Source organism: Lycorma delicatula, chromosome 2 (assembly GCF_047948215.1).
Source record: "Lycorma delicatula isolate Av1 chromosome 2, ASM4794821v1, whole genome shotgun sequence".
In the NCBI taxonomy this organism is placed as follows: domain Eukaryota; kingdom Metazoa; phylum Arthropoda; class Insecta; order Hemiptera; family Fulgoridae; genus Lycorma; species Lycorma delicatula.
In genome coordinates, this window is record NC_134456.1 from 86597985 (window position 1) to 86616648 (window position 18664).

At 32.0% G+C, this 18664-nt stretch overlaps 1 protein-coding gene across 1 annotated transcript; it reads right to left on the reverse strand.

Moving 5' to 3' along the window:
- Positions 1-918: 918 nt before the first annotated feature.
- LOC142320214 (uncharacterized) lies at positions 919-3876 on the reverse strand. The gene has a single exon (XM_075357904.1). The coding sequence runs from the start codon at positions 3710-3712 to the stop codon at positions 1148-1150; it is 2565 nt and encodes an 854-aa protein (XP_075214019.1). The 5' UTR covers positions 3713-3876; the 3' UTR covers positions 919-1147.
- Between the last annotated feature and the right edge of the window lie 14788 nt (positions 3877-18664).

Consider the following 18664-nt stretch of genomic DNA (forward strand, 5'->3'; position numbering starts at 1 on the left):
CATATATCACGTCAAATTAAAATTATATATATATATAGAAACACTATGTCTACGTATTAACTAATGAATTTAACTTTTATTTTAACCTAAACAGAAAAAGTGAAACTAATAATATTAATAAAACTAATACGTGTAATAACAACTATTATGGTTTTCATTTAATGATTATGTCCCTGATAATAAAATATGTTAACATGTCTGTTTTTAATTACACAGACTAGAAAATTCTACATGTTTAAATCTGGAAAAACAAAATTTAATTAATCTTCATTTTGAGCAAATATTAATTCTATTTATTGCATTCAGTGATTAAACATACTATGTATAATGATATTTATTTATTTATGTAGATATTTAGAATGACAACCTCCTACAAACCCACTAATTAATTATGATCTAGCTTTAAAACAGCTTGCTACTTCATAATTCAAATCAAAACATTGTTATTATTGAATTAGTAATGTAGTTCAGAGACTACGCTCTAAATCAAATTAATACTAGAAAACATACATAAATATCTATCTGTTTAGAGTGAAAGAATTTGAAATAGCAAATTGTCTTTTTAAGTAGATCAACCTGAGATGTAAAAAAAATGTTAAATGTACCTGCTTAATAACAGCCTGCAACTTAATATAACATAGGAACTTTAATTGGTAATGTACACACAAAAATTGTGTACATCAACTAAAGCTAATAGCACTAAATGGTATACAGCTAAAATATTACAACCTGTATTTTTCTTTTACCTTTAACTAACTTATCAGCCAACTTTGAAAATTACAACAATAAACAAATTCTGTTTTTTTTTTAATTTACTGAATTTTTTTTCCAATAAAATTATAGTTATTAATGTTGCAAAATTAAAGTAACCTTAAGAAAAAAATTTAAGAATAAATAACTTCATCATAACTTCATCATAAAAGAGGTTTTGCTAGGTTATGAAAAAAAATTATTACTACAAGTTATATCTGTAACCTAACATCTACAATCGAAATATTTTTTTAGTATTTAACCCTAACTGTAAAAAATAATTAAACATAGCTTGAAAAACAAAATAAGCATTCTATTTTTAAATATTCAACTGTCCAGGAAATTAAATTAAAAATATTGTTTAAAATAATCAAAGTTGGCTGAGTAATAAAATTATTTACATTACCAACTGAAGTGTGTGTACTGCCGGATTGTGGGTAGGAGGCGCTGAAGTGATCGCTGGCGGCGGTGTTGCTGTCGCTTGTGGTGAATGTTGCATCTGTTGTTGATGATGCTGTTTTAACGATTCGATCAGCGAAGTATTTTGCTTCTGAAAACGCTGTCCCGACGGTCGTCTTTTATGAGTTTCACAGTGTTTTAACATGTGGTCTTTCCTTATGAATCCCTTGCCGCAATAATCACAAGCGTACGGTTTATCTCCCGTATGTAAACACATGTGCCGCCTTAAATCGGTTTTGTGATTGAATTGCTTCGGACATATTTCACACTTGTAAGGCTTTTCACCGGCATGTTTGCTCAAGTGTTCCTGATGAAGATATTCTGCCGTGAACCTCTTGCCGCATCTCTCGCATTTGTACGGTTTTACTCCTGAATGGAAACTTTTGTTATGTTGCGTTAAATAGCAAGCTTTATTAAATACCTTATCGCAATCCACACATCTATGTATAGGTGTCGGAGTCGGCGTTTTAACTCGCGGTTCCGTCGGCGGTGGGCTTATAGTACTAGACACAGAATTATCTTCTTTAATATTTTTTAACTTAAACCTATTCACCTTAAACGTGTTTTCCGCTCGTATCGAAACATCAGACGATAGAACATCGGGCGATGGTGACGTAGTATAAGCTTCGTTGTTATTGTTGTGATTACTGCCCAAGCTGTTACTGCTACTGCTAGGCGAATTAAAAGGTTTCCCGTCGATCGACGAATGAATGTTTTCTAAACTGTAAGAGTCACCCGATGGACTCTGAGGATGATATATAGAATCAAAATTGGACGAAATTTGATCCGGACTGAGCCCCCCCACGTTAGAGTCACTGGAGCTGACAACTGGATGGAAGGACGAGAAAATCGGCATGAAGTTGTTGTTTTGGAACTGAGAGAAGCTAGGCAATGGCAATTGCTCCTGCATTAAATCCCGCTTTCCCGCCTCCAATAAGTAGTTTTGAATATCCAGCACGCTCATATTACCAGAAATGTTGTTGGTAACCTGCGGGTCGGTAGAAACGTGGGGGGGCAGGAAGTTTGGGTGCTGCGGAGGAGGGTAGGTATGGGTAGGAGGGAAAGGCAGGAAAGTGGCCGTGGGGTGCGTAGGGGACATGACCTCCTGATACGGAGTAGTGTGTAACAGCAGGCCCCCCGTGACCTCCGAAGGGCCTGCCATCAAGTTTGGGGGACTAGGTAAAAAATGGTGATTAAGGAGTTGAGGTGGTTGTTGTTGTTGTTGCTGCTGCTGCTGCATCTGCGAAGAAGGCTGCGGCGGCGGCGGCGGCTGCGGATCTTCTTGAGGTTCGTTCGGACTTTGAGGAGACATGTAGTTCGGATCTTTGTGCGGGTGGTGATGCGCACTAATCGGCATCGTTGCCGGGTCTGGTGCTCCACTCTGCTTTACCGCGTTTTTATGAAGCGTCGTATTATAATGTCTCTTCAGATGTCCAGAGCTCGTAAACCACTTGTTGCAGGCCGAACAATTATAAGTCTTCGGACGCCGGGCGTCATTAGCTTTCCAAGAACCGCTACCCGGTTTTAACATTTTATTCTGCGTCTGATGATTTACAACCATTGGAATCTGAGTGCTAGAAATTTGTTGCTGGCTGTTGGTCCCCAGCTGAGAGATATGATCGTATTGATATGTAGTCGGTTGTTGGTGAGGTAACAGTTCAGAATGATCGGGTGGAGACACAGTAGTGGTTGAAACATTTCCGTAGCAGTCTGGAGATGATAACCCGCTGCCGTTTTGAGGATGAAACCTCTCTTTATCAGGAACATTATTTACCCAAGACATCAGAGCAGAAACTGAATGTTCTTGTGGCGGCGGTGGAGGGGGCGGTGGAGGTTGGTACACGTGAACTTTATGAGAATCAAGATCTAAAATTTCTGCTTGCGAAGCCCCAGGTTCGATTTTAATATTAAGGTCCCCGTGATCGAAAATATCAGGACTAGGCGTCGGTGGATGAGCAACAGAAAGGTGTTCCATGAGCACTGATCCGGATTCACAAACAAAACCGCACTTTTCACACTGTTGTGGAGAAGATGAAGTAACGTTACCATTTCTATGGTGGTCTGGCGATACCGCAACGGAATACTGCTGGTAAGGATGAAAGCGGTAGCTGTTCGATGTAGGCACCGTCTGATGATGTGGAGACTGTGAAGAACACGAATTAGGAGTAGGTGTTCTAGCTAATTGGGGAAAACCAGAACCCCCTCCGAGAACGTATGTAGATTCTTCATGAGACGGGGTCGGCACATAAGAAGTAACAGGTATATGATGTTGATAATACCTGTCAGCTGACATCGTGTTGGTAGAATCGCTGGAATCTGCCGGGACGGCCGTCGTTCGGTTATTCTTCTTGACATGGTTGTTATTCGACTCGTCGCTGCTCGGTTGCTGGGCCCATTTGCTCAGAAGATTTTCCTTGTGATAATGTAGATGTACGTCAAGAGATTTGCTGCTGTCGAAAACCAGACCGCAGTCTTTACAGTGGTGTGGCGGAGGATCAGCCATTGTTATCTTAATAATATACTAATACTCATTTTTACACGGTACGCCGACTTACCGGCACTAACAGATAACGAATACGCGTATAGTAAAACAATCAACGATCGCGTCTAGTACATGTGATGCAGGCGCGGGAAATATCATTTAGCACTTCGCAGAACTTGTAACATTCACTCACGGTGGTTAACTGGACACTGGCCTTCTCTGCGTTCATCCCATCTCCCCTCCAGCATTCCCCCACCTAACCGCACCAATGTTTGAGATTTCCGCCCCTCCACTGTATAGCCCTCCTCCCTCTTCAAGCTTTCTCTCTATCGCACGCTCATTCACCCCACCTACAAAAAAAATCTACAAGCACACGTGCAAAACACGCACCGCGTAGCTAAAATTTACAATAAATTTATTTTTCTCTTCTCTATCGTAGTATGCATAAAATAATTAAGAACTAATGCGTGAATATTATTTGTATTTATTAATTTTAAAACATTGCAATATTCATTTTCCATTTATATCGATCGTTAAGAACTTTGAATTACTGAATTTGGATTTTTCTTACGGTAACATATTTATTTTTATGTAGAAATACTTTTTTAAACTGCATCAATATTTTATTGTAACGGAAACTTTATTAAAAACAGCGTGAAACTTTGTTAGATAATTATCGGATGTTTAGTTTATTCATCTTACAAATACTTATTTTATTTTCTAATAATCGATTTCTTTAATCGGATCATCACAACGTAAAGATTTCTTACCATTTATTATTACTATTATTACCTGTATTTCTTAAATAAAAATTAATTAACACCTATAAATTCAGAGGTTTTAAAAGTAAGAAAACATGAAATTCCGTAAATAGTTTAATATATAAAAAATAATTTATAAATTATAACTGTAAAACGTTCCGAAATTTCATTTCCTGTATTTTCCTCTAAATTAATTATTTTAAAATAAATGAATAACTTAAATAAATTATGGTTTCAAAGATTAATTTACGTTTAAACATCAACAAATGTTATATTATCGAATCAGTAATTCCGATAGTAATTTATCGCAATATATACACTTCTTTTTTTTAATTTGTTGCAATATTTTTTTTTTTTTTAATTTAATAAATTTTGAAACAATTAAAAATTGTTAAAAAAAAGTATATTTTTCAACAAATAATTAAATCCAATTTTTCTATATTTATAATAGAATTCAGATTCATCAATTAAATTTATTTTTTTTAATGAAATGAAAAATTTACTTCCAAAATGTTAAATAAATATTATACTTTTAAATTTATAATATATGTTTCATATAAGAAATTAACTAAAATTAATCTAGCTGACATTAATTTTTTTATTTATAAATTATAGTAGCAACAAAAATTAAAGTCATTAGCGACTGGAATGTAACTATATGGGTACATTTTCGTTTTACGCCTCCCCCCCCACCATTTTTACGCATTTTTTCAGATAGAAATTACTTAAAATAGCATGCTTTATAATAATTGAGGAATAAGATATTAGAGAAATACCGTAGTAAACCTATAACCTAATAACACATTAGAGAAAGCACGTTAACATGCTATTTTTTCAGGTTTTTTTTAATTGTTTGGCCTATATTAGACCAATTTAGTCAAATTTTATAGGAGGGTTTTTCCAGTTTCCTGTTAGGCCACTACTTCTTCATTCTTTCGGGTTTTAACTTTCTTTCTGGGTCTGAAATCACCCTTCCTATTTTCTGTTGATATTCCTATATTTGTCTTTGAGTTTCTTAATTTTTTCTGTTATGTTCTTTAAATCTTCCACTGTAATTTCGAATTCTTTCATGTCTTTTTTTTATTTTTGTAATCCATCTTATGTTGGTTTTGCTATACATAATCTTTCTATTATTTTCCCGATGATACTATTTTCCGATGTTCTGATTAGGTGTCCCAAGAATGAGATCCGTTTCTTTTTGATTTTGTTGGTTACTGGTTCTGTATCTTTGTAGACTGTTTCATTTGAAGCGAGCTTCCAGTGTCCATTCTTTTGATATATTTTGTTTATGCACGATCTAACCAACTTTCTTTCTACCTTGCAGTATTGGTTGTTTTGAAGATGGTCTCATTTGCATATGTAGTTTTTGGTTGTGTGTGTTACTGTTTTATAGTGTTTTAATTTTGTTGCTATTGAGAGAATTTTTTTGTTGTAAGTGATCTTGGTATCAGCTGATTTGGAAGTCGAGAATTCCAGTGTTCAAGTCCTAGTAAAGGCAGTTACTGTTTTTACGGATTTGAATACTAGATCGTGGATAACGGTCTTTGGTGGTTGGGTTTCAATTAACCATACATCTCAGGAATGGTCGAACTGAGACTGTACAAGACTACACTTCATTTACACTCATACATATCATCCTCTGAAGTAATATCTGAACGGTAATTCCCGGAGCCTAAACAGAAAAAAGAAAGAAAAGGTGTTCTTGGTAAGATGCTGTGCCCTAGTCAGTTTGTTTATTCTCTTATGCCAAGCTGGTTTTTCGTTGAGCTTGTATGTTATAATTTGTCCAACATATATGCCGTTTTGTAACAGTCATTATAAATATTTTCCTATTAACACATTACATAGTAAAAAAATCAATTATAGGCATTATTACCTATAATTGTAAATATAATCTAACTAAACTAAACCCACACTTGCTTCGCTCGCTAACTTTGACTAACTAACAGTAATGTTTTGACTATTTAAATAGTAAATAATATCTGAACCTAATATTTAAATAATCAAAACATTACTATTAATTAGTTAGCGAGTGAAGCGAATATAGGTTATTTTTAATTTAACATCTGGTATTGAATTTAAAAGTGAAGAAAAACTTTCGCGAAAAAACGCAAGTTATGATTTTAGATTTTCATTAAAGTTCGAGAATATAAACATAAATTAAAATAAGTTTTCAAGGTTTTTTTGTCATAAAATATAATTAATATTCTGTTTTTTTCCTGTTTTGCTCCATTCTACGTTGTTTTTAAAAAAGAATATTAAAAAAATGAAGTTTTTCAGAAGGAATTTTACATTACTTCACCGAAACCATTTGATTATAAAATTTAGTGCGGTAACTTATGTTACAGGTATTTTTTATTTTTTTTTTTTGTAAAATTGTTTAGAATAAGTATTGTGGTTTGTTATTTCTTGAAGGAGAAACTACTGCAGTTTTACTTCTGTGTACTTTTCACTAATAAATTTATAACAGTTAGATCTGCAATTAGATTCTTCATTTATTTTTTCAAGTATTAGAAAGTTATTTTTTTAATTATTCCTTAAATCTAAAGTTTTATTTACTATTTATTAACTCTATACTCAATTCTCTAATTACAGATATGATTGTTTCTTTTTTTTTAGGATTTTGAGGTCACAGTGGACCACTTTAGTCAACTCTGGTTCGTCTTTTCTTTTTCCTTTTTTTCTTGATGGATTCCCAATACTTCTTCCATTCTGTCAGATCTTGCTTTTTTGAGTTCTTCTGAACGAATCCTTGTTGTTTTTTCTTTTCTTTAATTTTAAATCTGGAGTTTGCTTCTTTTAATATTTTTATATTGTCAGTTTTGCTTCGTAAATCTTCTATTGTGATTTCTAGTTCTTGGATAACTTGTTTAATTTCTGTTATCCAGGTCGGTGTTTTGGTTGATCCACCGGGTTGGTCTAGTGGTGGACCACTAGACCATCCCTTCTTCTTCTTTCTATTCTTTGCATCTCTGCTGAGTAGGAAATGTTGGATTTTAGTTTGAAGAATGTTTCACTTCCATATTCATATTATAGGTCTGACAACAGTTTTGTAATGTCTGAGTTTGGTATTTATTGAGATGCATCTTTTATTATATATTGTTTTGGTGGCATTATGTGCATAATTGAGCTTTTGTGATCTTTCTTTCCAGCTTATTTTTTCTTTGTTTTAGTGAGAACAAAATTATTTAAAAAAGTCAGATCCTTCTTGGAAACCAAACTTAAAGTTAATTGTATATGAAGTCAGTAGGCTAATCAATATACCAATTTTCCATTAAATTGTTAATTTCTTTTATTTTTTTACTTTTTTTAAAGCTATCAACTTTTTTTTAATAAGAAAATATGTGTAACGTCGTGAGGAAAAAATAATTTATAACTTTTCAATTGAAAAGTAGTTTTAAAATTGTTATATTTGCAAGAAAGTTAAGCAAAATATTCCTCAGATTTTTATTGTATTATCTTGAATGCAGTAAAAGAAATTCAAGTAATGGATATCCATGTTGAGAAAAGATATTTTTTGAACAATACATCAACATATATAAGTAAACGGAAGAACGCACATTCACACAACCCCAAACTAACAAACAAAATGTACATGGTTATATACAAGTAAGCGTGCAATGTACCGACCACAACATGTGTTTTCTCTAATACCTGATCGGTTATTTTTAAAAACTTGTCAATGTTTCCTATTGGTTATATGTGTATACGATGTTTTCATGATATGCCTACATAGATGCCGCTTCGAACTCAGCTTGAATCCTACAACAACCCTGTTAAAAATACTTTGGTAATTTAACTGCAAATACAGTCAAAATATCTAAAAATCATAAATCGTTAATTTTTTCTCTTTAAAAAATTCAGTCGTTGATAATTTTTACTGATTAAACCATCAATTAACTGATTAAATTGCGGTAAGACTGAACATAGATAGGCTCCAGTTGCCTCCATTTATGTTTGGAAATTTCCTAAATAGAAAACATAAAACAATCGACACCCTATTTTTAAAAAACTTAGCCAAAAATAAGGTTTGTATTTAATTAATTCTTCAGCCCAAATGTTTTTCTTTTCACGTACAAGTAGCCTTTTTGTAATACTGTTACGCTTTAAATCTGTTTAACTTGTTAGGGTTCCCGGCCTCCGAGGTACGAGTGGTAGCGTCTCGACCTTTCATCCGGAGGCCCAGGGTTCGAAACCCGGTCAGGCATGGCATTTTCACACGCTACAAAAATTGTCAATCATCTCATCCTCTGAAGCAATACCTTACGGTGATCCCGGAGGTCCACCGTTAACTTCTAAGGGGGCATATTTTGATTCCAAATTACTGCAATGGTTTTTTTTCATGAAAAATTTACAGTGAATCCTCTTTTTCTTTTTTAAATTTGTAAATATTCCTATTGCATTATTTCTAACTACTAACTTTTATTTACGAATAAATCGTATCTTCTTTTTACATATCAAATGGTAATCTTTATAGAAGAATTGTTTGACAGAACAGTTGGGAAATCTCGATCTCAAATCAAATACAAATCAAAATATAAACACCCTTTCATTAAAATTAAAGATGTAAATTTGACATTTCTAGATTTGAGAAGTTTAATGCCGTTAAATATTATTTATATAGTTTGATTATTAAGTAAATTAGAAGTTCTGATATTTCTATGTGGTTACGTATTTAAAAAAGTATAATATGCGGTTATTAAAAAAAAAACAAAACTGACAACACAATTGTAGGACTTTCCCGTCACAGAGATTTTTTCTGATGCACCGCTTACATACACACATAAATTAATTTAAAATATTTATCATTTTATTTAAATACAATATTTTTTGTTTATTTAATTCAATGATTAAAGCGCGCGCGCATACCGTATTTCATTCGCGCGGGTGTGACGGTACTAGCGTCCAATTTAAATAAATTTTTACATCTTAAATATTATTCATTTATTTAATTCTATCGCTCACCCGTGACATCACAACATAACAGACGACTCCAATAGTAGTCCGGCCGCTAAGTGGTATGTAGGATATGTAAGGATGTGGGGTTTGTGGCTGGGTTAAGAACAAATTCGTAGATCCAACAAGATGCTAATAAAAAAAATTGTACCGAAAAAAGACACGCACTGTACTACCTTCTACAACGTTTCAAAATTATTACTATTTTTTTGGAGTGGGGTTGCAATTTACCAAAAATCGTTTTACACAAAAGATGTTTTTTTTATGATTGTTCACAAAAATATTTTGTTAAAAAATGCAACAAAAATCACCTCTTGTACTGCCTTTTTATAACTCTTCAAAATTAATATCATTTTTGGGGTGGAGGTGAAAATTTGCAAAAACGTTTGTTTACAAAAGCTGTTTATTAATATTTACAAAATTATCCAAGAAACGTATAACCTTAATTATACAAAATCTGGAAACGATATCGTTTCCCCCCCTTCTATCCACCACCCCCTGACTTTTTGAATTAAAAATTTAGTAGCATCAATACCCCATATATAGAAAAAATCTGATAATCTGACCAAGTTTGGTCAAAATCGGTCGAGTAGTTCAAGACATATAAGATAATGATTTATAGGCCAACACCGATAACTATTTTTAAGGGTGGGGGTGAAATTTAGCAAAAAAAAATTTTCACAAATTGTTTATTAATATTCACAAAATTAACAAAAAAATTATTAACCTTAATTATCCAAAATTTGGAGACGATTTCGTTTTCCCGTCTTTATCCGCCACCACCTCTGACTTTTTGATATGAAAATTTAATATCATCAATGCTCCTACTATAGAAATATTATAGCCAAGTTTGCTGAAAATCGGTGAAGTAGTTCTGGGAATATAAGGCGATTTACACGCCAACATACGTACGCACATTTTGTCGTGGAAATTTCGATGCCATTTTTCTGTTTTCTGAGGTCTTTAGAGGTCAATTCGTCAAGATTCGGTGAAAACTAGATGCGTCCAATTTTGACCAATCGCCATACCTTGGCTTCTATATATCTATAGCTGCTATATAGACGGAAAAATAATAATTGCCGTGAAACATAAATAAAACTACAAACATCGCTATTTTCCTATTACGTAGAATTAAACTTCGGCGTATAACAAAGGACCTTATTTTTCTTCAGTTTCTATTTTTAATAAACTACGTAACTGACTAAAAGATTCTGCATTTAATTTATTTAAAATTAAATCTGTTTTAAATAAAATGTTACTTTTACAAAAACAATATAACTCTGGTAATAAGATATAAAGTAACACTAATTTGATAAACCTTAAGTGATTGATACTTGTTTAACGTGTACTTAATACCACCACAAGTAGTCAAACATTTAATAATTAATCCCTTAAAAATTTTGAGTCTGTTGTGTACGGGTTTTTATTATCTTTCCTTGGTTGCAACATTAAAATTTAAATATATATAATTTATCAAATTTTTAATTTTATGTATTGATATATACATACATGATATATATGTACACAACCGATGCTCTACTTTATTTTTATTTCTGTACTTTGCAATGTTGCTTTGATCAAGGATTTCCGCATAGTTTCCCTTAATTATTCCAGAAATATGAGGGAGATTTTTCTTTTTCTTATCCGTGGTATAGCAAACCTACCATTTCTTTTACTTCTCCAGCATCACAGCTCCACAGCTATGCTACAAGAAGGAAAGTACAGTAATAGTAAAAAAATAGGGTATGGATTTTTTTAATTTCTCGACGCTTCATGACCCAGGGACTCATAATAACAACAAAAAAATTTGGCTGTATGTACATATGAACGCGGTGGCGTGTTTGAACGTTAATAGGATTTAATTGGATTATCCGATTTTCATGATATTTGACATAGAAACTTGTGTATATTGAGCAATTTGTTGCTAAAGAATTTGGAATTGATATCTCCAGAAGGTGGTGTAGATAATTTCTTTAGGGCCAGTTTTTTTTCAAAATTGTATAAATATAACCCCACGTTATATTAATCTTAAAACATGCCTACATGCTTACATTACCATTCTTTAAAAAAAGATTTGCCCCCAAATTCTTCCCCTTTTCCAAAACTTTTTATCTATTGCATTTTTTTTTTTTTATGACTTCATAAACGTAGTAGTAGTGCAAGTGACCCAAAAAAATACTAGGAACAGTAATGATGATGAGAAAGTCGATCAAAGAATAGATATCGATTTTTTTTTAATTTCTTAAACATTTTTCATGTGTCTTTATTTTTCTATTAGATAAGAATAAATAAGCAAGGCCGCTGAAAGTATAACAACTTTGTTGACAGCATTTTTTATATGATCTATATCATTTATGTTATGATCTGAATAAATTACTTATTTCTTGAAAAAATGTACAATGTGAGGCCGGCCATTAATAAAAAAATCCCTTTCGTCACACCGGAAGTAGATTTCACCGGTGCTAAGTAGGGGATAAAAAATATTTCCATCTTAAAGTTAAGAAAAACATCAAATTTACTCAATACGACAATGGTTGCATGTGAAAAGAAGTTTCACATGTTTAGCATATGACAAGCCCCATCTTCTTACAATTTCAACAAAATTTTGTTCATCCATTGCTGTAAAGGGTAGTCATGTCAAAAATTGTTTCAGACAGTTCTAGGTAACGTTTAGAGGACTAACGACCACTTTAAACCGATTCGATACTGTGCCTCTTAACGGAGGTATGATTTTTTTGTCTTTGAAACCCCATTTTACCATTTCCTTGGCCAATGGTTGGTGATATCAAAAAACTTTACTTAGATAAGTGTTACGCCCTTATTGAAAGAATAGTAGGAACTTTAAACGAATTCGATATTTTATTTAATAAGAAAGTTATAGCAATATTTTATTTTTTTCGAAAAAAACACCCCTCATTTCCACTCCCATGTTCTGATTTTGTCCATTAATAAACTTGACCGAGATTTTGGGTCGTTATATTTTATGTATCAATTTGAAAATGATTGGCGAAAATTTACGGCAGTTATCATGTTCACAAGAAAGTGAAATATGTAATATAAATGTATATATAAAGTTTTGAACTGACGGTGGTTTTGGTGTCTGGGGGATGTGAAACGCGAAGATGTCGAAATTTTCCGGAAGTCCAATCATGGTACCCATTATAATAGGTAGCTTTGTTATGAAATCTACCTAAAAAATTCAGATTACGCTGATGGAATATCCAATACTAGATAGTGCAATAGTAATGTATAATACACTTTTTTTTAATAAAACAAAAATTTATTGAACTAAATGAGAATTATTTTCCTTAATATATTGTAGTCAGACTTGATAAAAACAGAATAAATAAATTAATTTATAAATACATTAGATTTCCTTTGATTTCTTTTACATTACCAAATTATAAAAATAAATTTAATTAATACATTATCAATATAAGGAAATAATGATAAATTTACAAGCAAATAAATTGCTAAATAAAATGCAATATTCAAATCAGATAATATTATTTTTATTAAGTTTTATATTTCATATTGATAAAAACAAAAAAAATTGTGTTTGCCACATCATTTTCAGTAAATTTAATAATCGATCTCAAAATAAAGAAGGCTGTTCTCAATTCAATCGGTATAGTTTGTTTTTTTTTTTTTAGATTTTTAAGCATTATTAACAAAAAGCCGGAAGATTTTGATGATTTTTTTTTTTTAATTTTATAGAGAAAATTTATCTGGTAGATTAATTGTAAGGTTCCTTTTTCAGATAACATGAGGGAGTGATTTTTTAAACGAAATTTTTAAAAAATGTACGTAAAAAAAATGAAGATATCTTTTATTCTTTATCATAATTTTGCTTAGTATTGGATTATTATAGCGTAATGATACATAACGTAATATAATTTTGATATTTAAAGAGAATACATTAAAGAAACGTTATTGCAAAAATTCGGGTAAAATAATAACACATTTCAAGAAAGCTTGTAGAAGTCTCATAATGTTTTTTATATCAGATTTTTATCTTGTTTTTTAATAAGGAAACGTCTTTGAGTTTCTTACAAAGGGTATTTTTTGAGATAGGGTGGATTTTTGATGAGCATGTAACCAAATTTTAAATAAAACTGAAAACTATACAATAAAATAAACTTTAAGCCGTGGAAAACTTTAATATATAAACGAAACAATACAGAAAAATGACTTGACTAAATGTGTTTAGAAAATCTAGAAAATAAAACAAAGGATCTTTCATTTGCAGCGCAAAAATTAAAATTGCAATAACGCAAAAAGTATGTATAAACAAAGATCAATTTTTTTTGTTGAAGTTTATAACATTACATTATGTACGAAAAACAATATCATTCATATGGCCTCTCCACAGATGTGCTCGACATAGCTAAGTTTAAATAAAATTTTGCATGACTCTTTCGCACAAATCAGCTTGAATTCCACTACAATCCGTCAAATTTTTGTTGCAAGACATCAATCGTTAGTACTTTGGTGCTATAGACTTGTAACTTAACATAACCACAGAGAAAAAAAGTCTAAGGGAGCCAAATCATACGATCTTGGTGGCTAACTGGCATTATCATTTCGTGAAATTATTGATCACAAAACTTTTGATGCAATAACTTAATTGTTTCACCAGCTGTTTGGCATTTGGCACCATTTTGTTGAAACCATATCTCATTCAAATCAAAATTTTCCAACCTTTCAAACAAAAAATCACGAATGGCCTGCCACAAAGGTCGGTACTTACGCCTCACCTTTTCAACATCTATGTTGCAGTCATGCCGGAGATAAGGTTTCAAAAGCATGGTTACGCCGATGACTGGGGGCTAACAACAAAATGTAGATCATTTGAAGAGTCGGAAGAGGTCCTGATGGCCGACCTGAAGAAACTGGAAAGGTACTTCCGAAGATACTAGTATCCAAATGCTAGTAAAACAGAGGTATCGTGCTTTCATCTATGTAACAAGTTCGCTAATAGGGAGCTTAAAAATCTATTTGAGAATAGCTCTTTCACAATAAGACACCAAAATACCTAGATACTTGATAGAACGCTTTCATTTAAGGAGCACCTAATGAAACCTGCAGAGAAATTGAAAGCGAGAAACAACGTTATACATAAGCTCTGTGGAACAACGTAGGAAGCATCGGCTCTGAATCTCGTCTTCTCGGCTGCAGAATACTGTGCGCCAGAGTGGCTTAACAGTCATGTTCATAGAATTGATGCTCAACTTAATAACACTATGAAAATTATTGTTGGGATTATCAGGTCTACTCCTGTGGAATGGCTCCCAGTACTGAGCCACATACCATCCCAAAATCTGTGCCGTATGAACGCTCTTATAAGAGAGTACAAGAAGATTGTGAACAATCGAAACCTTCCAATACATGAAGCCATTGAGGATGCTAATCATGGTCGCCTTCGAACTAGAAAGCCATCTATCAGTCAGCAATTGCTGCCACAGAGGAAGATTTAATCTAACCGACGCCTGGCGTCAAGAATGACCACAAAGCAGAATAACCAAATTCCATGTATTACTCAAAAGCCGCCGGGTTTTGACTTGCCATGTAAAACATGGTCAACGTTAAACAGAACATACGAACTCAGCATAGTAGGTGCGCCTATTTCCTGTATAAATGGGGTAAAACACCGACGCCCCTTTGTGAGTGTGGTGAAAATCAAACTGTTAAACATATCACAGAAGTTTGCCCTAGGACAACTTATAAAAGGAATGCTGAAGATTTCCTGATGGCGACTCCAAAAACAACAGCTTATATTAATTTTTTTAATTTTTGTTTGTAATTTTTGACTGTAATTCGTGTTTTGTCTTGGTGTCATACGCTAAATAAATAAATCACAAATCAGCTTGACAGCGTACACCGTTTACTATAACAGCATTTCCTTGCTCATTTTCGAAAAAAATTACCCAATAATGCCATCAGTCCATAATCCAAAAAATAGTGATCTTTTTCGAATTTAATGGTTATTGTTGAATCATTTATGAATTACAATCGTTATAAATCCAGCCATTTTGCTTGTTTACAAACCATCAAGCCAAAAATGAACCTCGTCATAAAGATGACTTTTTTTCATGAAAATCTGAATCCACTTCGAGCTGCTCTAGAGTCCAATCAGAAAACCGTCTACGCAAAGAATGGTCGTGTAGCTTTAATGCTTAAGTCATTTGAATCTTATATAGATGTACACCAAGATCTTGAAGCAAAATTCGCCATGTTGTTAAACTGTTAAACACAGAAGTGTTTAACAGTTTGAAAGGCCCAATTTTTGTGAAAGATCTGAAACCGATAAATTTCGATTTTCATAAACACTTGCATTTTTAGCAGCAATATTCTCTTCATTCCTTACAACTCTTTTGTGAATCGGTTTTCAAAATCAAGTAGAGAAATTTCTCATCGAATTTTTAACCAAACGATGAACTGTGTTTTTTTTTTTGGCCGATTATGTACGCCATACATATTACGATAAATAGTTATAACCGATTTCATATTTCGATAATAAATTTTTATGATTTGTAAATGTTGTTGAGGCGTGTAGCGTTCCATGTTGATTTGTCATGAACTGCTGAAAAAAAATGACGCTTGAAAAATTAAAAAAAAAAAAAAACAATGTTGCTATCTTAATCCGTCAAGTTTTGGTCCTCAGTGAAAGATCCATTTGAAGTAGCTTTTCAACTACCCAAAAATCTTTACAATAAAAAATCGATTTCTTACAACGCGAATTCAGACATTAAAACACGGTTATAAAACCTAAAGTCTTTACGCGACAGAAACTTTAACATTAAATAATCGAGGAAGACTAGAGAATATTTTAATAAAGGAAAGAAGACTTCTAAGAAAACTATTATTAGGTACGAAGGGAGAAAATAATAAAAATGTTTTAAAATCAAACTAGAAAATTTATACAAAATTGATAACTTTATCAGCACAAATAGAAAATCAAGAGTTCTTGTTATTCTATTCATTATTATTTAAAATTAATGATTTTATGATCATTTACACAGAAAGATTGACAAGAAAAATATTTAACTTCTTTGATAATCTCAAATGTAAAAACAATTGACTTCTAGTGATAGGAATAAGAGAAGAAGAAATTTTAGACGGGAAAATTTGTAAGAACAAAATACATGGGTTTAAAAGATTTAAAGTGACTCAAGATGGAAGAGGAAACAACAACAGATCACAGAACACAGAAAACTTAAGAAAAAATGATGACAGAGATGGTAGAAAATGAACCCTTCGCGGGCAGAAATCCATATATGGGTCTCTGAATGTGATCGGCTATTTGTCTTCGGGTATTTAAATATAAATTTCAAGAGATTACAGCAGATGTTCTTTCAATCATTTTGAGTCGGGAATTCCTGACACAACGTGATTGGGAACCATTATACGTCATTCAGTTAGATGAGTTCATTGACTGTGCGTATGTAACAACGCGTGCATTATTTTTTCATGTTTTTGACTCATTTTTAAATAATTTGTTTACAAATTGTTCCTTCCAAAACTTCATTTTCGGCGTGCTTTGTTTGAATTCAAACAAAATTTTCGATAGAAAAATTCAGAAGGAAATAAATAAAAATATTTATATTATTATTATAAAATAATATTATATTATTCCCTGATTAGGTGTACTACTTCTTCAAAATTGCTGTTTTTATATTACCATCAACATTACTACTGTTACTATTATTATTCAGTGTCTTTTACATGAAAACAACTCAATGTAAAACATATCCAAAATCATCACCTACAGTTTGCAAATTTTAGTGCGCTCAATGATACATGTGCCGTTTTTGTATAAGCTTTTCCTCGCGAGATAATTAAACATTGTTTCTTAACCAGATTGGTGGCAGAATTCAGCAAAAACACAATGTGTATGCTTTTTATATACATGAATGCATGTTTTAAGTTACTTTAAATAGTTTTTGCATGAACTTTTTTTTGAAAATATCTTTCGCCTACAACCATAAAACATCTCCGCCCGCAAAGGGTTAAACCCTCAAACGAAATATAAAGTTAGTTCATGCGATCCAGATATGGCAATTAAAAAAAAGAGAGAATAAGATTAAATAAAACTGCATTAAAAAGCCTACAAAAATCAATTATTTTTGTAAATTCGATTTATTTAAGACGGTTAGAAATAAAGGGGTAGTATTCTAAAAGTTAAAATTTTCAGCAAAATTGAAAGAATACATTTATATCTTTTTAAACCGTATTTTATAAATCAATTTCATTTTTATTATTATTTTTAGTTAATTGAATTAATTTTATTAAAGAGTTAACCAATTTTTACGTGTAATTGAATATAAAACAATGTAAAGATCATAAGATTCTACGTTATTTAAAGGAGTCTAGGTGATTCATATGAGATAAAAGAATGACTTCATACATAGTAAGCCGGCAACCTCTTTGTTCTTAAGAGAGAAATATTGTACCCCCTTATTACTCTTGATCTTTAATTATTCTTTTTTGAATGAAAATTATTTAAAAATAATTTTAAAGAAAACTTCGTAAAATATTGCAACTGCAATTCGGAATTTTATTGCGTAATCACAAAGATTACACTTGGCGTGCTATATATTTATCCATGACTTTGTAATTCGCTTCATCATAAAAGTAAAAAGTAGAAAATGATTCCATTTTACTCTTAAATTATGTTTTTGTTACCCTATGTAATTTCATTTTATTATTCAATTTTTTTTATTTTCAAAACCGATGAAAATCTGAAGAAAAAAGTTTTTCACAAAGATACTTTTTAATCAAATTTAACTTTAGATTCAGGTAAAAAGCACAAAACATGATAAACGTATACCTTAGTAACTACGTAATGACTATCTTTTATTATTTTCCGTGCAATATTTATTGTACAAGCTATTTTAAAAGATTTGAAAGAAACGCTGAAACTATCATCGTTTGACTACTTAAATGGAAAATAAAGGTAAATCCGACAAAGCCACGTAACGTTCACGATGAAAAGAAAAGATTGCCTCTGAAGTTCATTTAAATGGTGTCAGAATACCTCATGACAGTAAAGTAAGGTAATTGGGCTTGATCGCCTATTAATTTGGAAAGATCATGTAAGAGAGAAAAAGAAATTCCTTGACATTAAGTTTAAAAAGATTACTGGATATTGGGTAAGGGATCTCAACTTTCTTTATCCAGCAAGATTCTGCTTTACAAGGCTTTCTTGAAGCCGGTATGGACTTACAGAATTGAACTCTGGGGCACAACCAGGAAC